The sequence below is a fragment of the Panulirus ornatus genome, chromosome 42 (assembly GCF_036320965.1).
Source record: "Panulirus ornatus isolate Po-2019 chromosome 42, ASM3632096v1, whole genome shotgun sequence".
NCBI lineage: Eukaryota > Metazoa > Arthropoda > Malacostraca > Decapoda > Palinuridae > Panulirus > Panulirus ornatus.
In genome coordinates this window covers 14,034,157-14,057,853 of record NC_092265.1, presented here as the reverse complement: position 1 = coordinate 14,057,853, position 23,697 = coordinate 14,034,157, and the positions used below count along the sequence as shown (strand labels likewise).

Sequence of the window (23,697 nt, the reverse complement as noted above, 5' to 3'; positions counted from 1 at the left end):
TAACTGACAATATCCATTTTTCTATATAACTCAATGCCTATCCCATTTTAGTGAAGCAGAATTAGGAACAAAAGAGTAATGCCCTACTTGCACAGATCCAATCTCTAGCAGACATATATAATGTATCAAAACCCAACAACTACCTTCAACAGCTATATCTTACACTTTTCTGATTTTTTTTTTGACATGGCAAAGGCAAAACATGCCCTACTCACCACCATTCTGGATGAAGAGAAAATATGTTAGGTAAAAAGAAAGGCATCCTGGACTTCTAGTGTCTGTAGACCTGACTATGAAAGGTAAAAAGGTTACACAAAGAGGGAAAGATGAAAACAATCCATAGCTTCCCTAGTTTAGGAAAGATGGCAATATCATAAATGTCAATCCTCATGTGCTCTGCTTCTGCATAGAAATTATGAGAAGCCAAGTCAGATTTGCACCACTGGTCCAAGTGTTAGCAGCAAGAACACAAGCAGAAAGTTCGCAAAAGCTTCATTTGCCCTGGTTCAAACCACTGACAGGATGTTGCCCCCATATGCAACCTATCTCCAACTCATTCAAACCAACGTACTTACATCTCTTGCCATTTTGAATGTTCAGGCCCCAGTGCCCTTAAACCTCTTTCATTCAGTCCTTCAACCTCCTCACTGATCTCCCCACCTCCCTAGCTCCCACCAATTCTGATACAAAGATCTTTGTCAGTCTCTCTTCACTCATCCTCTCCTTACTCTCCTCTTCAGCACACTCTAGTCAACCCTCTCAGTATAACTAAGCTCACTATCACTTTTCTCTCTGACTATTATTTCTTACACAATCTAGTTAGACCCTACCTCAATTATGCAGTGCAGTTTTGGGCCCCCAACTTAAACAAGAATATTCTTAAACTAAAAGCAGTGCCGTGAAGAGCAACTAAATTGATTCCTTCCTTGCATAGTAAACCATATGAAGACAGAGTGTGAGAATTAAATCTGATCTCTCTAAGAAAGAGACACCTCTAAGGCAAATAACAAAATATTTCAAAACATTTAAACAATTCACCACTATCAATATCAAAAATTTCTTTACAGTAGCACCAGCACCACCAATGAGAGAAAATGGACTAAAACTTACAGGTCATCGAGTTCATCTGGACTGAATGAAATATTTCCATATTAAAGACATTACTGATGTGTAGAAAAAGCTCCCAAACATGTAGTTCAGAGCAACACTCTTAATACATTTAAAATAATGTTTGACCATTACCTATCACTCTCAGGTATTGAATAATTCATTTAATCAATCATAATAACATAGGAGTACATCAGGTGGTTAACTGTATTACCTGATTTAAGAGTGCAAGAAAGAATGATCATATTCTTCAACATCAATAATGATAAGTCAAGAGGCTGGAGCTCATGGTTATCTTTATTAATATCTATAACAAAAAGCAAAGGGATGTATGTCATTGGTGTTGGGATGCACCATATATTCATGTTCATTCTACCTTATGATTTTCCTATAAAAATTTCCTTCAGGCATATTAATCCCGCAGGGCATTTTTTCACCCTGTTTTTCCATCTGGCATGTGGCCAAAGGGAGTGGAGGGTGGGAGGGGAGCCTTGACACTGCTATTCTTTAATTCTAGTGCTTTTAAGGGGACTGCACTTTTCTTTAAGTAGCGTTCAGGGTAGACCACCTCCCTTGAACCTTGGGTCTGTAGTCTGTGTATTTACCTAATTCTATGTAACCTTCTTTCTTAAGAAACCTACTGGCAAATTTCATCCACTTCTGATGTGTAACCTCATGTTATCTTGCTCAAGGCTTTAACTCCCTCCTCTCTTTCTATGATACTATTTGCCATGACTCTCACTTAGGCCATCTTGTCACAAACATATCACACCTTCTCTACCAATCAACACGACTCTCACTTAGGCCATCTTGTCACAAACATATCACACCTTCTCTACCAATCAACACATTCAGCAGTCCTTCAAAGCAGTCAATCCATATTGTTCATATACTGTATTGTCTGCCTATTATTCCAGTACTTTCTCATCCACTACCATTGCTGCCATCCCAACTTGTTCTCCTTATACTGTACTTCCTTCCCAGACTTTTTCTTATTCTCTATATAATTCATTAATTCTCTCCCATCACCTGTCCTCTTCTTTAGCTGTCATATCTTACTCCTTACCTCCTCTACTTTCTTTTGTACTCCTCCCAATAACTTGCTTTCCATTTCTGCAAATACCATCCATACACTTCCCTTCTCTCTTTCCATAGCAATCTAAGTTCCTCATTCCATTACTCATTACCCTTTCCTCACATCCATATCCAGTCCTATGAATCCCACGCATTCCACCTACACACTAATGTATTGCTTCCTTAAATTCCTTCTACTCCTCTTCCACTTACATGTTCTCACTCTATGTCCTTCTTCACTTAATACATACTGGTATCTCATGCTCACTCATTTTTACACTTTTAAAAAAAAGTATTTCCTCTTATTCTAAATCCACCTCCAATTTTCACACTTGTAACCATACTGAAATGATCATATATTCCCCTGTCAACTCTTTCAGCACATTCATGTCAATCAACCTCTTCAATGCATCCCTGCCAAAAAGCTCATAACCTATCAATTTTCACTGACTTCAAACTCCACTTACCCACATGCTCTTATGATTCCACCTTTTCTTGAATCATGCATCCCTGGCCACTATCCCTCTCTCTGCACACAACTTAGGAAGCTTTCCCATGACATGCAATGGACATATCATCTGTCCTTGCACTCAGATCCCCTAGCTAGCACCTAGATTCAATCCTTTGCATCAAAACTTCAAAACTGTCAAACAATCATTCAGCTCCTCCCATAATGTATTCCTTTCTTCTTCACTTCTCCCACTAACCAAAGTGTGTGCATAAACAATCACCCAACTCTAACAGTCCAATTTCATTCCAACTCATATTAATCTTGAACTCACTTCTCTGCACCTTTAAAACAATAAATACAGCTCATTCATCTTCGAGGAGTACTTTCACTCCTGTCCCCTCATCAACCTTGAACTTTTTCCTTTGAACCATTCTCAAACACCACCGAGCATCAAAGTTTCTCATGGCAAATATAGTATCCATCTCTTCCTTTTTTTTTATCTTTGAACCTATTTTTAGAAAAAAATAATACCAGATGGGAGCATTTTCAGTCCCTTGCTCCAATCTCTGTCAGTTGCCTCATAGAATAATCAGAGTCATGTGGGAAGTATTCTTTCTCCCTTATCCGGAGGGACATTATGTACTTATATATCATATTTCAGGATTACAGTAACATTAAATGCTTTTTTGCTACATATCTAGTACAGAAAAAAGCTCCATCCTTTTACTCACATAGAGTATTTAAATTTCAACATGTCCATTCATCCATTATCTATAATCCATTCCCCCTCACAAGAGTTTAATGAAGTGCATACAGTCCTTTTGCAGGAACCAATTTTGAAAAATTTTCATCCCTTACTACGACCCAATCAGCTGACACAAGGGCAAGGGTGACCACTTTCCTAGCACAAACTTATTGGTGGACAGCTGGCTTCCACAGTGCTGTGGGAGCCCTATGGAAGGGACTCCCGAGGAGGGAAGGTTAGGAATGGTAACAGTAAAACCCATATCTGATAAAAACCTTTCTAATAAACACTACTGCATTATACAGATAGGTAAACATTGGGTGTGAGAAAAAAGGCCACTTCATCTGTTCATAGCACTACCTTGCTGCTAAAGTGGGTAACAGTGGACAGATGTGAAAAAAATCTAATAAGCAAGGAATTCAGTTGCATCAATGTTTCCTAATACAGTTCATTGTAACTAAAAGAAGTCAACACAATATATCATATATATCTCTTTCTTTTCATACTTGATCAACATTTCCCACATTAGTGAAGTAGTGCCAGGAACAGACAAAGAAAAAGAAGGTCCCATTTCCTCACATTCATTCTCTTGCTGACATGTGCAACGCACCAAAACCACAGCCTCCTTTGTACAGCCAAGCCCTATGGAAGCTTCCCATGAGTTTCTCTAGTCACTTCACATGCCCTGCTTCAGTCCACTGAAAGCATGCTGATCTCTGTATACCACATCATTCAAATTCACTCAAGCACATGCATGCCTTTCATCCTCCTGAATGCTGAAGCCCTGATCACTCTAAATCTTTTTCACTACATCCTTCCACCTCCAATTTCATCTCCACTTTTTCCCTATCCCTCAATTTCTGACACATATATCCTCTTTGTCTCCTCACTTATTTTCTCCATGGGTCCAAACTACTTCAGCAAACACACATAACACACTCATGCCTCTTTAGTTCAAACACTCACCTTTATCACTCTTACCTTCATACAAAAGCACTACACATGCATTCCACTAATCCTCAGGCACCTCACCATGATCCATACATGAATTAAAAATTCTAACTTATCAACAACACAGTCATGTTCTTTTTTAAGAAATTCAACCACAAAAGCATCCACTCCAGCTGCCTTGCCTCATTTCACCTTACACAGGGCTTTCACCACCTCTTCACTTTTTACCAAACTACTTTCCATGATTCTCTCACCTTACATACCAACCTAACCCAAACAACAATATCTGCCATCCTATCATCAAACACAATAAAGTCTTTTAAAATACTCATGCCATCTCCTCACTTCAATACTACTTGATACCACATCCCCATTATCCCCCTTCACTATCATTCCCATTTGATCTCCTGTTTTTTGCACAATATTAACCTCCTTTCAAAACATCACCCTGAGGTTTACTGTTACTCACTTACCCTAACTCTCATTTGCCCTCTTTTTCAATGCCTGCACCTTCATTCTGACATCCTGCCACTTTCTATTTTACAACTCCCAATCATTTGCAATCCTTTACCTGTAAGTATCACCCATATAAATCTCTTTTCTCTTTCATCAGCAACTTTACTTCATCATCACACCACTCACTACACTTTCTAACCCACCCACATCCCACCTTACGCATACTACATGCTTCTTTCATCCATGCTAGTACTGCTTACCTAAATGCCTCTAATTCTTCATCCACTTCCTTATATTCATATTCTCTCACCATTTGTCATTCTACATTCAATTCTCCTGATACTTCTTCAAATGCATCTCTTTTCCATTTCCACATTCACTTACTTTCGACATTCAGTTCTCATCGAAAGCATTTCCTTTTCTGGAAACCTTACAAATCTTGTCTTGATCTTGTCCTCACTTGTGACACAAACTAATCAACTCTTGCGAAATAGGTGAGAGTTTGTCATACAGCAATCACAGTTTGATTAAATTAAAGATCAATTTAGAGTTTGAGGTAAGTGACAACAAACTCTCGATCCCAGATCACAGGTGAGCAAATTTTGAAAACATTTGACACGAAATTCGCAGTACCAATTGGACAAAACTTCTTGACATTCACATAGTAGAGGAAATGTGGAATAATTCTAAAAACACACAACTCAAGATTGAAAAAAAATATATTCCATAAATCATTAAGAGGAATTGCAATATTTCAAAATCATTATGGATGAATAGGAGAATAGGACTAATTTGCCAAAAAAAAAAAAAGAAAATACACAAGAAATTCAAATCAATGGAAACCGATGAAATTAGCCAGGAATTAATCAAAATCCAAAGAGAGTGAAAGGTCTAAGACAGAATAAATGTGAGGAGGAAAAAAGAAGTTCTTTGAAAGTTAAGGATAATCCTAAGGAATTCTTCAAATATATAAGACAAAGAAAGATGGTAAAACAAGGAATTGGACCATTATGAAACAAACATGACACACTAACAACTGATGACATGGAAATGGCTACCATACTATATTATTCATTAATTCCATATTCACAATCGAAGAATCATCTCAAACCTTGCAACCAACCATGGATCTCATGAAGAAACAGTTGAAGGTTAGAAAAATAAAGAGCTCTGAAGTACTTAAATATCTGAACCACTTGAATACTAAAAAATCCAAAGGCCCAGATAACCTGGCTCCAAGATTTTTAAAAGAGATCAGGAGATAGCTGATATACTACCACCCATTTAGCCTTACTTCACTGTTAAGTAAAATGATGGAAAAATAATACGAGATAACACTGTCATTTCTCTAAATCACAAAATTTTACCCACAAACCAACACAGTTTCCACAATAGATGATCCTGCCTGACAAATTTGCTGGAATTTTTTCAATGTCATTTATAAGATTTGGGACGAAAAAGTACCATCCAATGTTGTATATTTAGATCTCCAAAAGGCTTTCAATCTGTACATGGGTCAGAGACTGGCTTCCCCGAAGAAAGCAGGGTGAAGTATTAGACGGCGAAGTCTCAGATTGGCTAGACGTAATGAGTGGTGTGCCACAGGGGTTGGCCCTAGGCCCAATTCTTTTCATGATATACATCAATGACCCAGAACTTAGTCTCATATCTAAGATCTCCAAATACGAGGTACAGCTGTAAACAGGTGGGACTGTGAAATGATTCAGAAATCTTAACTTACTGAGTGATCAGAAAGATGACTAATGAATTTTAAAGTAGATAAGTGTAAATTCATGAAGTTTAATTAAGACAAGTGTAAAGTTATTCACTTTGGAGACAAGAATATATGTTACAACCACATATCATTCAGAAAATCCCTAACTAAAGTAAATGAAGAAAAGAACCTTGGAGTTATCATTAGCAACAATCTGAAGTACACTAAACAGTGTCAAGCAGCAAGTAAAAAAAGGCAACCAAATGTTCGATTTCATAGCCAAAAACATAGATTATAAGACACCAAAAACAGTTCTCACACTATAATTCTCTAGTAAGACCACACCTTGAAGTTACCACTTCTGAAACCACACTGCTCTTCCCCAATCTGATGCTCTGTACATGCCTTCACCCTCTCAATAAATACCCTCCCATATGATTTCCCAAGAATACGCAACTTATGCTTCTGTAGTTTTATCCCCTTTGCCTTTGTACAATGGCAATATGCATGCATTCTGGCAATCCTCATGCACTTCACCATACATACATACACTGAATATCCTTACCAACCTATCAACAACACAGCAACCCCTTTTTTTATAAACTCCACTGCGATACCATCCAAATCCACCGCCTTGCCATTTTTCATCTTCCGCAAAGCTTTCACTACTTCTTCTCTCTTAACCAAATCATTCTCCCTGACCCTCTCACTTCGCACACCACCCAGACCAAAACACCCTATATCTGCCACTCTATCATCAAACACATTCAACAAACCTTCAAAATATTTGCTCCATCTCCTTCTCACTTCCTTGTTATTACTTCCCCACTTGCCCCCTTCACCAATGTTCCCATTTGTTCTCTTGTCTTATGCATGTTATTTACCTCCTTCCAAAACATCTTTTTACTCTCCCAAGAGTTTAATTATACTCCCTCACCCCAACTCTCATTTGCCCTCTTTTTCAACCCTTGCACCTTTCTCTTAACCTCCAGCCGCTTTCTTTTACACCTCCCCAGTCATTTGCACTCCTCCCTTGCAAGTATCGTCCAAATGCCTCTCTTTTCTCTTTCATAAACAATTTTGATTCTTCATCTCAGTACTCACTGCCCTTTCTAATCTGCTCACCTCCCACCTTTCTCATGCCACATGCATCATTTGCACAAGCCATCACTGCTTCCCTAAATACATCCCATTCCTCACCCACTCCCCTCATGTCACTTGCTCTCACCTTTTGCCATTCTACACTCAATCTTTCCAAGTACTTCCTCACACAAGTCTCCTTTCCAAGCTCACTTACTCTCACCACTTTCTTCTCCCCAACATTCTCTCTTTTTTGGAAACCTTTACAAATCTTCACTTCGCCTCCACAAGATACTGATCAGCTATCCCTATGGAACCAGCTGCTGCTCTCAGCACATTAACATCCATGTCTCTCTTTTACATGCCTATCAATTAAAATATAATCTAATAATGTCTTTAGACCATCTCTTCTCCTCACATACGTACACTTATGTATATCTCTCTTTTAAACGAGGTATTCCCAATCAACAGTCTTTTTTCAGCACACAAATCCACATGTTCTTCAACATTTCCAACAAATAACATACCATGTAAACCAAATACACCCTCAACTGCCATATTACTTAACTTTGCATTCAAATCACCCATCACTAAAATCCAGTCTCGTGCATCAAAACTGCTGACACACTCACTTAGCTGCTCCCAAACTACTTGCCTCTCATAATCTTTCTTCTCATGACCAGGTGCACAGGCACCAAAAATCACCCTTCTCTCTCCATCCACTGTCAGTTTTACCCACATCAATCTAGAATTTACTTTCTTACACTCTATCACATACTCCCACAACTCCTGCTTCAGTGGTAGTGCTACTCCTTCCTTAGCTCTAGTCCTCTCACCAACCCTTGACTTTACTCACAAGACTTTCCCAAACCACTCTTCCCCTTTTCCCTTGAGCTTTGTTTCACTCAGAGCCAGAACATGCAGGTTTCTTCCCTCAAAGATACTACCTATCTCTCCTTTCTTCTCATCTTGGTTACATCCACACACATTCAGACACCCCAATCTGAGCCTTCGAGGAGGATGAGCACTCCCCACTTGACTCCTTCTGTTTCCCTTTTTAGAAATTGAAATACAAGGAGGGAAGGGTTTCCAGCCCCCTGCTCCCACGCCCATTAGATGCCTTCTACAACACGAGGGAAATACGTGGGAAGTATTCTTTCTCCCTTATCCCCATATCCTATACCCCATGGATATCTAATGAAAAAAATTAGACCTATTCTAGTTGATTGCATAACCCTTCAGCAGTTTTTAAAGAAGTCTTTCTGCTGCAGAACAAACTCTGTTACCAAATACTTTACCTTCCTGGAGAATATGAAATTTTTCAACATACCTGTGCCAATGCCACCAATAACATTTGGCTCTGTGGAAGATAAAGCTGCTCCAACCACTGAGCTCCCACCAGCACTCTGGGGTGCCATGGATGGCAGAAATAAGCATCCAAAACCTTCTGCACTCATATCAAACTCCACAAAAGAAGGGTAAACGAGGGTGCCAACTCTGAAAAAATCATAAAACAAAAATTTAACATAAATTTTTCCAAACAGTGTCATTCACATATACTTAAACACACTGTATCTATGGTCCCTCCTCTATATCCTCATCCAGACAAAAAAGCCTAACTGTAGCCTGGAAAAAACAGAGATCCTCTACCAAAACAATGAAAATTTTCACATCAAACTTTTCAATAATAACAATAATACAGCATGAAAAATTTGGGTTTTCGAAAATGAAAAACCATATCTCTATCCTACATGAAACTCTCTGAGAAGCACTTGTTCGACATGTGGTTAAAACATCACTCAACAAACCAAGAATAGGGTGTATCCAGGACAAGTGACCCTTCCTGATCACCACAACACTTGAGACAACGTCTGGCAGATGCTTATTTATTTTTTTTTTTTCATACTATTCGCCATTTCCCGCGTTTGCGAGGTAGCGTTAAGAACAGAGGACTGGGCCTCAGAGGGAAAATCCCCACCTGGCCCCCCTCTCCGTTCCTTCCTTTGGAAAATAAAAAAAAAACGAGAGGGGAGGATCTCCAGCCACCCGCTCCCTCCCCTCCTAGTCGCCCCCTACGACACGCAGGGAACACGTGGGAAGTATTCTTTCTCCCCTATCCCCTATATATAAAAGAAGACAAGTGAAATGGTTTCTTTTATCATAAAACCAAAAAACCATACAGGAATCTGCTTAGACAAATAATATCCTTATGTGAAGGTGAAGTGACACCATGCAACCAGCCACCACATTCATTCACTGATCACCCAAGTCTATGCCTCAGCCCTGTTACTATCAGTTTATATTTTTTGCTTTAGCAGAATGGGAACAAAGGGGAGAGAAAATAAATGGATGCTCATAATGCTCCTTCTCTGATGGGGAAATGCTTTTTTTCATCCTTCAAAGCCTACATTCCTCACCTATGGAAAACAACTATAAGCATATGAGAGCGCATTCAAAAGAATACCTAACAGTACCAAACCAAGATTTAGTCAGAATGACAGGGCTAGCACAAAGCGTTCACCATATGTCATGCTTGATTTATAAGACTTTTCTTCTCTACTGCCACCTGTATTACATAATTATCAGTTTTTGGTTCACCTGGGATTTCAATCGTGTCAATTTTCTTTTACATATTTCTATAATTTTTCCAAGTGTGTTTCTTATTTCTCATGGCAGTACGCTGAACAATAGGTCTAGCTCTTTGGTTGGGCTGTCATATATTTGTCTAATTTATTTTCAATGCATTCCACATTTTCTCTTACATTGACAAAAGTTGAAGACAATTTTGGAAGCAGATTAAAAAAGCTTGAAGAGTGTGTGAGAGGAATACAGACCTAGGGTGACACAAAAAGAAGTACACAGGATATTGAGTGAGCAGCCAAATGAAAAATATGCACTGTCAGAGATGAAGCAATCAAAAAAGTATATGGGCCAGTTGATGGATGGCATAGAAAAGTACAGATCACACATGACTAGTGCTTGCCAAAAGAGAGTTTACTAAGAAAGTTAGAGGCACAAATATTGACACTTCCATACTGAGGAATCTAGTTGAAAAGTGAGTGGCCCCAGAATTAGAATGATTTATAAAGCAGGATGATATGCAAAGACTGCTGGAAGCAATGGTACTGCCAGAAGTAATTTCTGTAATGAAGGAAAGGAGAGGGAGTGATGATTATAACCAGGATGTAAGGGGACAACCAGTCATGGTTATGTTTTACTAAGAGTCAGCAAGGCAAGAATTATTCAACAATGCTAAGATTCTTAAAGGCATGGTAGAATTCAGTGGGATATTCACAAATGTTACAAATCCAAGGAAGAGAGGCAGAACAGCAAGAAGTACAGTCAGATGACAAAAAAATTCATATGGCAAGAAGATGCAGCCGTCCCACTAGAACTGCAAAAGCAGGAGTATTAGATGGTAATATCAAACTGAAAGTAGTGTACTTAAAAGCCAGTAGTCCACATGTACATAAGACAGAAAAAAAGACAGCTATCTGGGTCAGAGTAGTGCAACTTGACAACCACTGAAGCGCTGGCTCACTATGTAACTGTCACTAACCCTCCCGATACCCAGGCATGTAGTACTGGTAATATATCTCCCTAGTCATTGGCTGCCTACCAATTATTACCTATCAATCTAGCATATAATGTGGAAATTATCAACTGAGAATATATTACATCAACAGAGGACAACAGGTTGAGTGATAAATTTTCATCCTGAAAAGTGGAAATTTTCAAATGTGAATATATTACATCAACAGAGGACAACAGGTTGAGAGATAAATTTTCATCCTGAAAAGTCAAACTGGAAAAATATCAATTAAAGATCTAAACATAAATCAAAGTGAAATCTTAAGAGATAATTACATAGTAATAAATACAAAAATTTACTTTGAGAGACTGGATTTAAACATCATTGAGCAAATACCGAAAAATAAAAAGTAATGTTTACTGGAAGATAACAAAGAACAGAAACAGGGAACTGAACAGGAGATGAAAAAACAAGAGAATGATGATGATGAAAAATGAAAAGAATTGGATGAGAAATAAAGAATGCAGATGTAAAAAAATAAATCACACAGAAAAGAACAGGTAACGGCTGAAGAGAAAGTTACATAGAACATGGAAAGAAACACAAAATTGATATATACACACATCCTGAAGAAGCAAAAAACGAATAATCAGAAATTGGATGCTTTAAGGGGGAAGAAACATACAATAATGACCCTACAGAAATATGAAGAATTTTAGAATTTTAACAGAACAAAACAAACTGGCATTTAGCTCAAAATGCAAGTTGAAATGAAATGAAATGTTTAACCAACAAAATGAAAATGTGCTCATTTATACTTTGAGTGAAGGCAAAAGCAAAGGAAGGGGTAGTACTTCTACTAAAAAAGGAGTTTTAGAAACAAGTGAAAAATTATAAGGAAGTGAACCCAAGATTGATGTAGTTGAAAATGCAAGTGAATCATGAGAGGTGGGTGATTACTGGTGCTTATGTACCTGGTCACAAGAGGATTCATGATAAAAGGATAGTGTTTTGGGAGGAGATGAGAGGATGTGAATGTGAAATTGGTTAATGTGGCAGTCTTAGGGTATAATTGGGGAAATTAGGTATTCTATAAGGTGAATGGAAATAGTGAACAGCTTGTGGAGTTATTTGCTGAAAAAGGACCAATGACGGAATACTTGGATTAAAAAGAGGGATATACATAAGTGGAGTAGGAAATATGGTAAATTGGCATTACTGGATTACATACTTATTGATAGGCATGCATATGAGAGACTTCCGGATGTGAATGTGCTGGGAAGGGCAGCTGTCAGATATTTGATCATTTAACTGGTGGAAACAAAGGTGAAGATCTGTAGAAGCTTTCAGAAAAGATTAAATAATACAAGTGAAAGGAGGGTAGTGAAACTAAAAGATCTTGGAAAAGTGGGTGGTGAAAGTACAAGAGCTTGGAGAAGGAGCTCATGCAAAAAGTACTAATGATTGCGATAGTAGTACAGACAGTAGTAGTAGTAGTAGTATCATTGCTAGCAAAAGAGGCAGCAGTTGTAACAGTAGTGAGAGATGCAGAACTAGTAGCACTGTTTGTAGACACAATAGTACTGGTAGCATCAGCAGCTGTACTATTTGTAGTGGTAGTACAACAATTGCATTTCTAGTAATAGCAATAGTATTAGTAACAGCAGTAGCAGAGGTAATATGAGAAGTAACAACAGAAGCAGTAGTAGCTGGTAGAGTCAGAGGTGGTGGTGGCAGTGTTTCCACTAATTTCTGAAACATGTAAAGGGCAATGTTGTTTTTAAACAGATGGTAGTAGTCACTGTTATGAAGAATGTTCATTACAATGACAGCCGTAGCTTGAAAAACATTTAATTTTAGGCTATATTAACTTATGCTGTTGTCTGAAAGGCAATCTAATTAATCCTAATACAGATAATGTATAATAAATCTAAATTTTCTCAGGGACAAACAGGTAAAGAAAAGAATACCTCTAGTTTCTTACTCACACAAAAAAGTGCTTCCATAATTCACTCCACTGCTAACCAAGAAATGGTAAAAGTAAGAAAATCTCATCAATCCTAGCTCCAAAACAAAGAATTATCCCTGTGCTGTACACATCCCCACCTGACTTCAACTTGTTATGAGAGGTGTAATTCAGATTAATTCCTCTGTTCATACTTTAAAATTACGCACCTGAAATCTCTGGGTGTTGTCATGGACACAAGAGTCTTGATACGAGTGAGAGGAACAGGACCACTGTAGGTGGACTGGCCACTAAGGATATCCACATCATCCAAATTCAAGCAATTCAATGGGCTACCCAATCTCAGGAAGATTCTGGTTAAATAAAGAGGATAATAACTTCCAGACTTTCAACCCATGATAATAGAAAGAACTAATAATTGATTATAAATAATTTTCTGCATAAATCATATTAGTTTTCAAAGTAATATTCCACTGTGACCCATCAAATCCACATGGAACCTTAAATGTAAAACCTGTAATTCCATATTCTTCCCTCACTAATCATGTTACTGCTGGAAGTAGTGTCCTGCAATGTACATATGCTTTGAAACCTAGGACTTAGCTCATCATGTATTTTCCTTATAGCTTCATTACTGTATCCTCAGATAATTCAAGTTCTATTCGTAAATAACAAGTTACAAAAACTCTAAATGGAAAAGGTCCACATGAAAGGCTTCAGTTAAAATAACATAATAATAAATGAATAAGAGCACACATAATTCATTTCAAGCTGATGTGGGCTCTCAATATAACACAAAAAATTATCTTAAATTAATATGAGTTAATTCTATAAAATGCAACTAATTACAGTGATCAAGTATAATAGTAAAAATGTCTCCATGCTTGTTTAATTTGTTTATGGATGGGGTGGTTGGGGAGGTAAATGCAAGTGTTTTGCAGAGAGGGGTGAGTGTGCAGTCTGTTGGGGATGAGAGAACCTGGGAAGTGAGTCAGTTGATGCTCACCGATGATACAGCACTGGTGGCTGATTTGAATGAGAAACTTCAGAAGTGGGTGACTGAGTTTGGAAAAGTGTGTGGTGTGAAAGGTGGGAGGTGAAAGTAAATGTGAATAAGAGCAAGGTTATTAGGTTCAGCAGGGTAATGGGTGGAGTTAGATGGGATGTAAGTTTGAATAGAGAAAAACTGGAGGAAGTGAAGAGTTTAAGATATCTGGGAGTAGACATAGCAATGAAGTGGGTGACTGAGTTTGGAAAAGTGTGTGAAAGGAGAAAGCTGAGAAAATGTGAATAAGAGCAAGGTTAATAGGCTCAGCAGGGTTGGGGGACAAGTCAGTTGGGATGTAAGTTTGAATAGAGTAAAACTGGAGGAAGTGAAGTGTTTAAGATATCTGGGAGTAGACACAGCAACGAATGGAACCATGTAAGGGGGAGTGAGCCAGAGGGTGGGGAAGTGGGCGAAGAGATTAGGAGAAAAGAATATGTGAAGGAGAGAATGTTATCTTGGTGAGCAAAAATGGGTAAGTTTGAAGGGATAGTAGCACTAGTTCAAGCAGTGTTATACGGATGCAAGGCATGGGCTATAGACAGGGTTGTACAGAGGAGGGTGGACGTGTTGGAAATAAAAATGTTTGAAGACAATATGTGGTGTGAGGTGGTTTGATCAAGTAAATAATGAAAGAGTAAGAGAGACAGTGTGGAAATAAAAAGAATGTGGTTGAAAGAGAAGAAAGGGTGTGATGAAATGGTTTGGACATAAGGAAAGAATGAGTGAGGAAAGATTGACAAAGAGAATATATGTGTCAGAGGTGGGGGGAAAAAGGAGAAGCGGAAGACCAAATTGGAGGTGGAAGGATGGAGCGAAAAAGATTTTGAGCAATCCGGGCCTGAACATATAGGAGGGTGAAAGGCTTGCTAGGAGTGGCGTGATTTGAAACGATGTGGTATACTGGGGTCAACGTGCTGTCAATGGACTGATCCAGGGCATGTGATGCGTCTGAGGTAAACCATGGAAAGGTCTGTGGGGCCTGGTTGTGGAAAGGGAACTGTGGTTTTGGTGCATTATACATGATGGATAGAGACTGAGTGTGAACGAATGTGACCTTTTTGTCTTTTCCTGGCACTACCTAACTGGATGGGGGATGCTGTTTCATGTGTAGCAGGGTGGTGACAGGAATAGATGATGGAAGCAAGTATGAATATTTACATGTGTATATATGTATATGTCTGTGTATTTATATGCATGCATACGTTGAAATGTATATGTATGTATATGTTATATGGCTGTGAGGCATGGGCTAAAGATAGGGTTGTGCAGAGGAGGGTGGATGTGTTGGAAATTAAATGTTTGAGGACAATATGTAGTGTGAAGTGGTTTGACCGAGCAAGTAATGAAAGGGAAGGAGAGATGTGTGGTCATAAAAAGAGTGAAGCTGAGAGAGGTGTGTTAAAATGGAAAGTTTTGTGGGGCCTGGATGTGGAAAGGGAGCTGTGGTTTCAGTGCATTACACATGACAGCTTGAGACTGAGTGTGAATGAATGTGGCCTTTTTTGTCTTTTCCTAGTGTTACCTCACGGGGTGGTGATGGGAATGGATGAAGACAGCAAGCATATGTACATGTGTATATAAGTATAAGTCTGTGTATGTATATTTATGTATATGTTGAAATGTATAGGTATGTATATGTGCGTGTGTGGGCATTTATGTACAAACGTGTATGTGGGTGGGTTGGGCCATTTTTCCGTGTGTTTCCTTACACTACCTCGCTAACGCAGGAGATGGCGATTAAGTACAATAAAAAGTAAATGTGTATTTGGGTGGTTGGGCCATTCTTCATCTGTTTCCTTGCACTACCTTGCTGACACGGGAAACAGCAGTTAAGTATGATAAATATATAAAATGAATAAATGATTATATACATAAATTCTTTTTTATACATATTCACCATTTCTTGCATTAGCGAGGTAGCATTAAGAACAGAGGACTGAGCCTTGGAGGGAATATCCTTACTTGGACCCCTTCTCTGTTCCTTTTTTCTGGAAAAGTAAAAACGAGAAAATTTGGACAAATTAAACATCATACCTGAGATCTCTTGGATGGATGGCCTGAGCAGCAAGTCTTTCAAAAATATATTGCAATGGTGGATGAAGGGGATTTTTCTCATTAACTAAAGCCTTTGAACACCTAGACAGTAGATCTCCAGCTAATCCAACCTCACACATGAGCTGCTGGTTACGCTCAGTTCTCACCAATGACTGCCATAAAGGAAAAACATATTATTCAATATAAAGCACTCAAATGAAATGTAATTATATTTTGCACATGAACTCACAGAAGGAAAAAATGACTAATACCTTAATACTGTATGTGAAAAACTTCTCAAATATTTCAAATATCCATTTTATATCAATACATACACATGTAAGTATATAACATGGACAATATGTGGTGTAAGATGGTTTGATTATGTAAAAAAAAAAAAGGGGTAACAGACAAGTATTCTATCTATATATATTAAACTTGGTCGCCACTACACACATTAGCATGGAAGCCCCAAGACACAGATGAAGAATGGCCCATCCACTCATATACACTTATATATACATAAAAGCCCACACACACACACACACACACATATATATATATATATATATATATATATATATATATATATATATATATATATATATATATATATATATATATATATAATTTTTTTTTTTTTTTTTTTTTTTTTTTTTTTTTTTTTATACTTTGTCGCTGTCTCCCGCGTCTGCGAGGTAGCGCAAGGAAACAGACGAAAGAAATGGCCCAACCCCCCCCCCCCATACACATGTACATACACATGTCCACACACGTTTATACATACCTACACAGCTTTCCATGGTCCACCCCAGACGCCTCACATGCCTTGATTCACTCCACTGACAGCACGTCAACCCCTGTATACCACATCGCTCCAATTCACTCTATTCCTTGCCCTCCTTACACCCTCCTGCATGTTCAGGCCCCGATCACACAAAATCTTTTTCACTCCATCTTTCCACCTCCAATTTGGTCTCCCTCTTCTCCTCGTTCCCTCCACCTCCGACACATATATCCTCTTGGTCAATCTTTCCTCACTCATTCTCTCCATGTGCCCAAACCACTTCAAAACACCCTCTTCTGCTCTCTCAACCACGCTCTTTTTATTTCCACACATCTCTCTTACCCTTACGTTACTCACTCGATCAAACCACCTCACACCACACATTGTCCTCAAACATCTCATTTCCAGCACATCCATCCTCCCGCGCACAACTCTATCCATAGCCCACACCTCGCAACCATACAACATATATATATATATATATATATATATATATATATATATATATATATATATATCTTATTTATCATTTATCTATTCATTTTGCTTTGTCGCTGTCTCCCATGTTAGCGAGGTAGTGCAAGGAAACAGACGAAAGAATGGCCCAACCCACCCAATTACACATGTATATACATATGTATATATACAAATGTACATATTCATACTTGCTTACCTTCATCCATTTCTGGTGCTACCCAATCTCACAAGAAACACCACTGCTACCCCCTGCTTCAGTGAGGCAGCACCAGGAAAACAGACAAAAAAGGCCACATTCACTCACACTCAGTCTCTAGCTGTCATGTGTAATGCACCGAAACCACAGTTCCATAACTACATCCAGGCCCCAGAGACCTTTCAATGGTTTACCCCAGACATTTCACATGCCCTGGTTCAGTCCACTGACAGCATATCGACCCCAATAAACCACATGCACAGAGGAGTATCAGATTGGAGAGGAGCAGTGTGGTTTCAAAAGAGGTAGAGGATGTGTGAATAAGGTGCTTGCTTTGAAGAATGTGTATGAGAAATACTTAGGGAAACATGGATTTGTATGGATTTGTATGTAGCATTTATGGATCTGGAGAAGGCATATGGTAGGGTTTATAGGGATGCTTTGTGGAAGATCTTAAGAATATGTGGCATTGGAGAGACAAGTATGGTAATAAAAAGAGTGTGGATGAGTGAGCTGAAAATGGTGTGCTGAGAGGTTTGGACATAAGGTCAATAAGAGTGAGAAGAGGTTGTTAAAGAGGATGTATATGTCATAAAGTTGAGGGGAAAAGGAGAAGAGGGAGACTAAATTGGATGTGGAAGGATGGAGTGAAAAACATTTTGAGTGATTGGGGCCTGAATATGGAGGGTAAAAGGCATGCAAAGGTTAGAGTGACCTGGAATGATGTGGTATAAAAGGGTAAATATACTATCAATAGACAGAACCAGGGCTTTGAAGCAGCCAGGGGAAACCACAGAAAGTTCTGTGGGGCCTGGCTGTGGATCAGGAGCTGTGGTTTCTTTGTCTGTTCCTTGTGCTACCACACTCATTCAAGAAATGGTGATCAAGTTTAAAAATATATATATGCACTGGCGTGCATGGAACATATCTAATGAATTAGGAAGAAGAGATAAAAAGGGGTTGACATGCTGTTAATGGACTGAACCAGGGTATGTGAGGCATCCAGGGTAAACAATGGATAGGTCTGTGGGGCCTGGTAATGGTCAGGGAACTGTGGTTTCAATGCATTACACATGACAGCTAGAGAATGTATGGAAGTGCATGTGGCTTTTCTCTGTCTGTTCCTAGCACTACCTTACTAACATGGGAAACGGTGATCAAGTATGAAAAAAATATATATACATACACGCACAACATCACATTTTATGACTAGCAATCCTGGCCGGAAAATCTTGCCATTAATTCAATGTTCAATGGGTTAGCATCAGGAACAGAAGAGGAAATGGCCTCATAGGTTCACAGCCAATGTTCAACTATCAGCTGAGTGCATTAAAACCATGGTCCCTTATCCAGAACTAGACCCCAAAGACCTTCCTGTGGTTTCCTCTGACTGCTTTTTCTCTCTTATTCAGTCCACTGATAGAACGACACCCTTATTTATACCATATTGCCCCTGTGAAGACTTTAACCCTCCTGTACATTCAGTCCCTGAGCATTGAAAGTGCTTTCCACTCCATCCATCCATCTTCAATTTGGTATAACACATATACCCTCTGTCAACCTCTCCTGACTCATCTCCTCATTTCCAAATAATTTCTACACACCTTATTCAGCTCCCTCAACCATACTCTCCCTTACCCTATCATTTCTTATTCAATAAACCCTCCTAACACCATATACTGTGCAAAAACACTTAAAACTAACATGTCTCTTTATACAGTTAAATCAAACCTTGTTCTTTTTTCACCTTTACTCTCAACTTTCTCTTTTCACACACTCTCCCAAATTCAGATACCAGCTTCTGTAGTTTCATACTTGAATCTGCCACCAGCACCTTGTCATTAGAAAACAAAAGATGACTCACCTTCCAGGCTCCCCAGCCCCTAGCAGACAGCATATCTGATTCTCTCTCCACAAACAGTTCATTCATCTCCCTAACCACATCCATAAAGAAATTACACAGCCATGGTGAGATACACACCCCTGCAACAGACGCAACTTCACCAGGAGCTACTCAAACATTCTTTCTTCCTACTCATACACATATATCATTCCCTCAATAAAAATGCCATATATTCATAACATTTTCTACAAAACATCTCTAACAACCCTATCATGTGCTTCCTCCAGATCCAAAGACTCCACATACAAGTCCTTCTGCTTCTAAAAGTATTTCCTGCACCAGTTCTTCCGAGAAAGAACTTAACCCAAAAATCCTCTACCACTCCCAAAGCCACACTGTTCCTCCCCAATCTAAAGTTCCCTGCATGCCACCATCCTCTAAGTCACCACTCTCCCATACAAATTATCATAAGATACCCAACAATCTTATACCTCTGTAATTCAAACATTCACTTTCATACACCTTCCCTTTAAGTAACTGCACTACATAGCCATTTTCAAGCCTATCCAAAGGCACCTTATCATGAGCTCATGAGCCATGGAAACACTGAAAATCCTAACTAATCAACAACAGAATCACTCCATTTCCTATCAACAACAGAATCACTCCATTTCCTAAGAAATACAACTACATTCCTATCCACTCCAGCCACTTCTACTGTACTTCATCTTACACAAGGCTTTCATCACCTTTTCTCTTTCAAGAAATCACTTACTATGACCCTCTCACTCTGTATGTCTTGATGTCCAAAATATCCAACAACTGCCATCCAATCAACGAACATTTCACAGTCCTTCAAAATACTCACTCTATCACCTCTTCATTTCATTTCTGCCTGTTACCACTTGTCCATTTGCAATTTTCACTATTGTTACTAATTGTTCTCTTGTTTTTGTCACACTATTAACCTCTTTCCAAAACATACTGTTATGCTCTCTAAAATGTTTGCTCATAAGTGATCATCCTACCTCTCACTTGTCCTCTTTTCAGCCTCTGCACCTTCTACTGCTTGATCTGCTGCCCTCTCTTGTACATTCCCCAATTTTTGCATCATTTCCATGTAAATGACATCCATACAACTCTTTTTTCTTTTGCTACGTAATTTGAATTACTTATTATGTCAATCACTATCCTTTTTTACCTATAGACCTGCATGCCATACATTTTTCTTGCATATGTATGCAGGGCTTCCTTAATATCACCCTCTCCTCACCTAGCTTCATCTACTCTCACCTTTTGCCACTCTTCATTCAATCTATCCTAGAATCTCTAACACAAGCCTCTCTTTCAAACTAGTTCACTTTCAACATTCTCTTCCCATCCATTTTATTTCCTCTTTTCCTAAAGCCTCAACAAACCTTCACCCTTGCCTATACCAAGTATGATCAGACATCACACTAACTGCCCCTCTCAGCATATCCACATTCAAGAGCCTCTCCTTAGCACACATATCAATCAGTATATCATCCAATAATGCCTGCTTTCCATCATCCCTATTTCCTTATGCATACTTATAATGTCCCTCTTTTTAAACTAGCATTCCTCATCTCCCGTTCTTTTTCAGCAAACATTTTCAAAATGTTTGTGTAGGTATGTATATTTGCGTGTGTGGACGTATGTATATACATGTGTATGGGGGTGGGTTGGGCCATTTCTTTCGTCTGTTTCCTTGCGCTACCTCGCAAACGCGGGAGACAGCCACAAAGCAAAAAAAAAAAAAAAAAAAAAAAAAATTTCAAAAGATGTTCACCATTTTCATTCACATCAGTGGGTACCCATGCCCCTCAAGTTATATCCCAAACTGTCACATTACCCACTCTCATTCAAATCACCCTTCAGAGATACTCAATCTAATCCTTTAAAATTAATTCACATAAAAAGTGCATGTACACACCAGATGAAACATATGGAAAGGGGAAATGAAGCTAAAGACAGAAGATACACATATATAAAAAATAAAAGCAAATTGAAACCACTTTTTAACTGACATCAGAATAATGCATTTAAACAAAACAAAAAGATGTGAGAGAGTTCATGTTAAACCAACCTTAATAAGATGAGCAGTGTACAACTGCAGGAGACATGCCAGCTTGGAACAAGTGGAGTGCTGTACTGAGGGCAAAAGATGTAGTATTGTAGCTAACACTCCTGCATGCACTATCACTGGTTCTGCTGGAGCAGGGCCAAGATTAAGTCCACCAACTGGTCGTTTGTTGCCTGGAGATATATCCATCACCTTATTCTGCAATGTGGAAAATTAAGAAAAAATAAGTAAATATAATAATTCTGTACTGCATGTGAAAAAAAATAAAATTAAGGTAAGATACTTATCCATCTATCCACTCAGATATTATCATTATTATCATACTTAGTTGCTGTCTCCTGCATTAGCGAGGTAGCGCAAGGAAACAGACGAAACAATGGCCCAACCCAGCCAAATACACATGAATATATATTTATATTTATCTATTTATTTTGCTTTGTCGCTGTCTCCTGCATTAGTGAGGTAGCGCAAGGAAACAGACGAAAGAATGGCCCAACCCACCCATATACACATGATTATACATACACGCCCACACATGCGCATATACATACCTATACATTTCAACATATACATACATATATACATACACAGACATATACATATATACACATGTACCTAATTCATACTCGCTGCCTTTATTCATTCCCATCGCCACCCTGCCACACATGAAATGACATCCCCCTCCCCCGCACGAGGTAGTGCTAAGAAAAGACAACAAAGGACACATTCGTTCACACTCAGTCTCTAGCTGTCATATATAATGCACCAAAACCAGAGCTCCCTTTCCACATCAAGGACCCACAAAACTTTCCATGGTTTAACCCAGACGCTTCACATGCCCTGGTTCAATCCATTGACAGCACATCCACCCCGGTATACCACATTGTTTTAATTCACTCTATTCCTTGCATGCCTTTCACCCTCCTGCATGTTCAGGCCCCGATTGCTCAAAATCTTTTTCACTCTATCCTTTCAACTCCAATTTGGTCTCCCACTTCTCCTCGTTCCCTCCACCTCTGACACATATATCATCTTTGTCAATCTTTCCTCACTCATTCTCTCCATGCGACAAAGCCACTTCAATATACCCTCTTCTGCTCTCTAAAACACTCTTTTTTTATTACCACACATCTCTCTTACCCTTTCATAACTTACTCGATCAAACACCTCATCCCAAATATTGTCCTTAAACATCTCATTTCCAACACATCCACCCTCCTCCACACAACCCTATCTATAGCCCATGTCTCACAACCATATAACATTATTGGAACCACTATTCCTTCAAACATACCCATTTTTTTGCTTTCTGAGATAATGTTTTTGCCTTCCACACATTCTTCAACGCTCCCAAAACTTCGCCCCATCCCCCAACCCTGTGACTCACTTCTGCTTCCATGGTTCCATCCGCTGCTTAATCCACTTCACTTCCTCCAGTCTTTCTCCATTCAAACTTACTTCCCAACTGACTTGTCCCTAAACCCTACTGTACCAAATAACCTTGCTCTCATTCACATCTACTCTCAGCTTTCTTTCACACACTTTACCAAACTCAAGTCACCAGCTTCTGCAGTTTCTCACCTGAATCAGCCACAAGCGCTGTATCATCAGCGAACAACAACTGACTCACTTCCCAAGCCCTCTCATCCACAACAGACTGCATACTTGCCCCTCTCTCCAAAACTTTTGCTTTCACCTCCCTAACAATCCCATCCATAAACAAATTAAACAACTATGGAGACATCACGTACCCCTGCCACGAACTGACATTCACAGGGAACCAATCACTTTCCTCTCTTCCTACTCGAACACATGCCTTACATCCTTGATAAAAACTTTTCACTGCTTCTAGCAACTTACCTCCCACACCATATACTCTTAATATCTTCCACAGAGCATCTCTATGAACTCTTATCATATGCCTTCTCCAGATCCATAAATGCTACATACAAATCCATTTTTTTTCTAACTATTTCTCACATACATTCTTCAAAGCATTCACCTGATCCACAATCCTCTACCACTTCTGAAACCACACTGCTCCTCCCCAATCTGATGCTCCGTACATGTCTTCACCCTCTCAATCAATACCCTTTTACATAATTTCCCTGGAATACTCAATGCACTTATAC

General features: G+C 38.9%; 1 protein-coding gene across 4 annotated transcripts in view; it reads right to left on the bottom strand.

Moving 5' to 3' along the window:
* Nucleotides 1-23,697, bottom strand: part of bchs (WD repeat and FYVE domain containing 3 bchs) — a 404,120-nt gene that overhangs the window by 276,877 nt on the left and 103,546 nt on the right. For all 4 annotated transcript variants that reach the window (XM_071686608.1, XM_071686607.1, XM_071686603.1 and 1 more), the window contains 4 exons: nt 21,569-21,763; nt 16,159-16,331; nt 13,286-13,429; nt 8,909-9,075 (listed from right to left, as the gene is read on the bottom strand). In XM_071686608.1, coding sequence (XP_071542709.1) covers nt 8,909-9,075; nt 13,286-13,429; nt 16,159-16,331; nt 21,569-21,763 — 679 coding nt within the window. The remainder of the gene's footprint in view (nt 1-8,908; nt 9,076-13,285; nt 13,430-16,158; nt 16,332-21,568; nt 21,764-23,697) is intronic.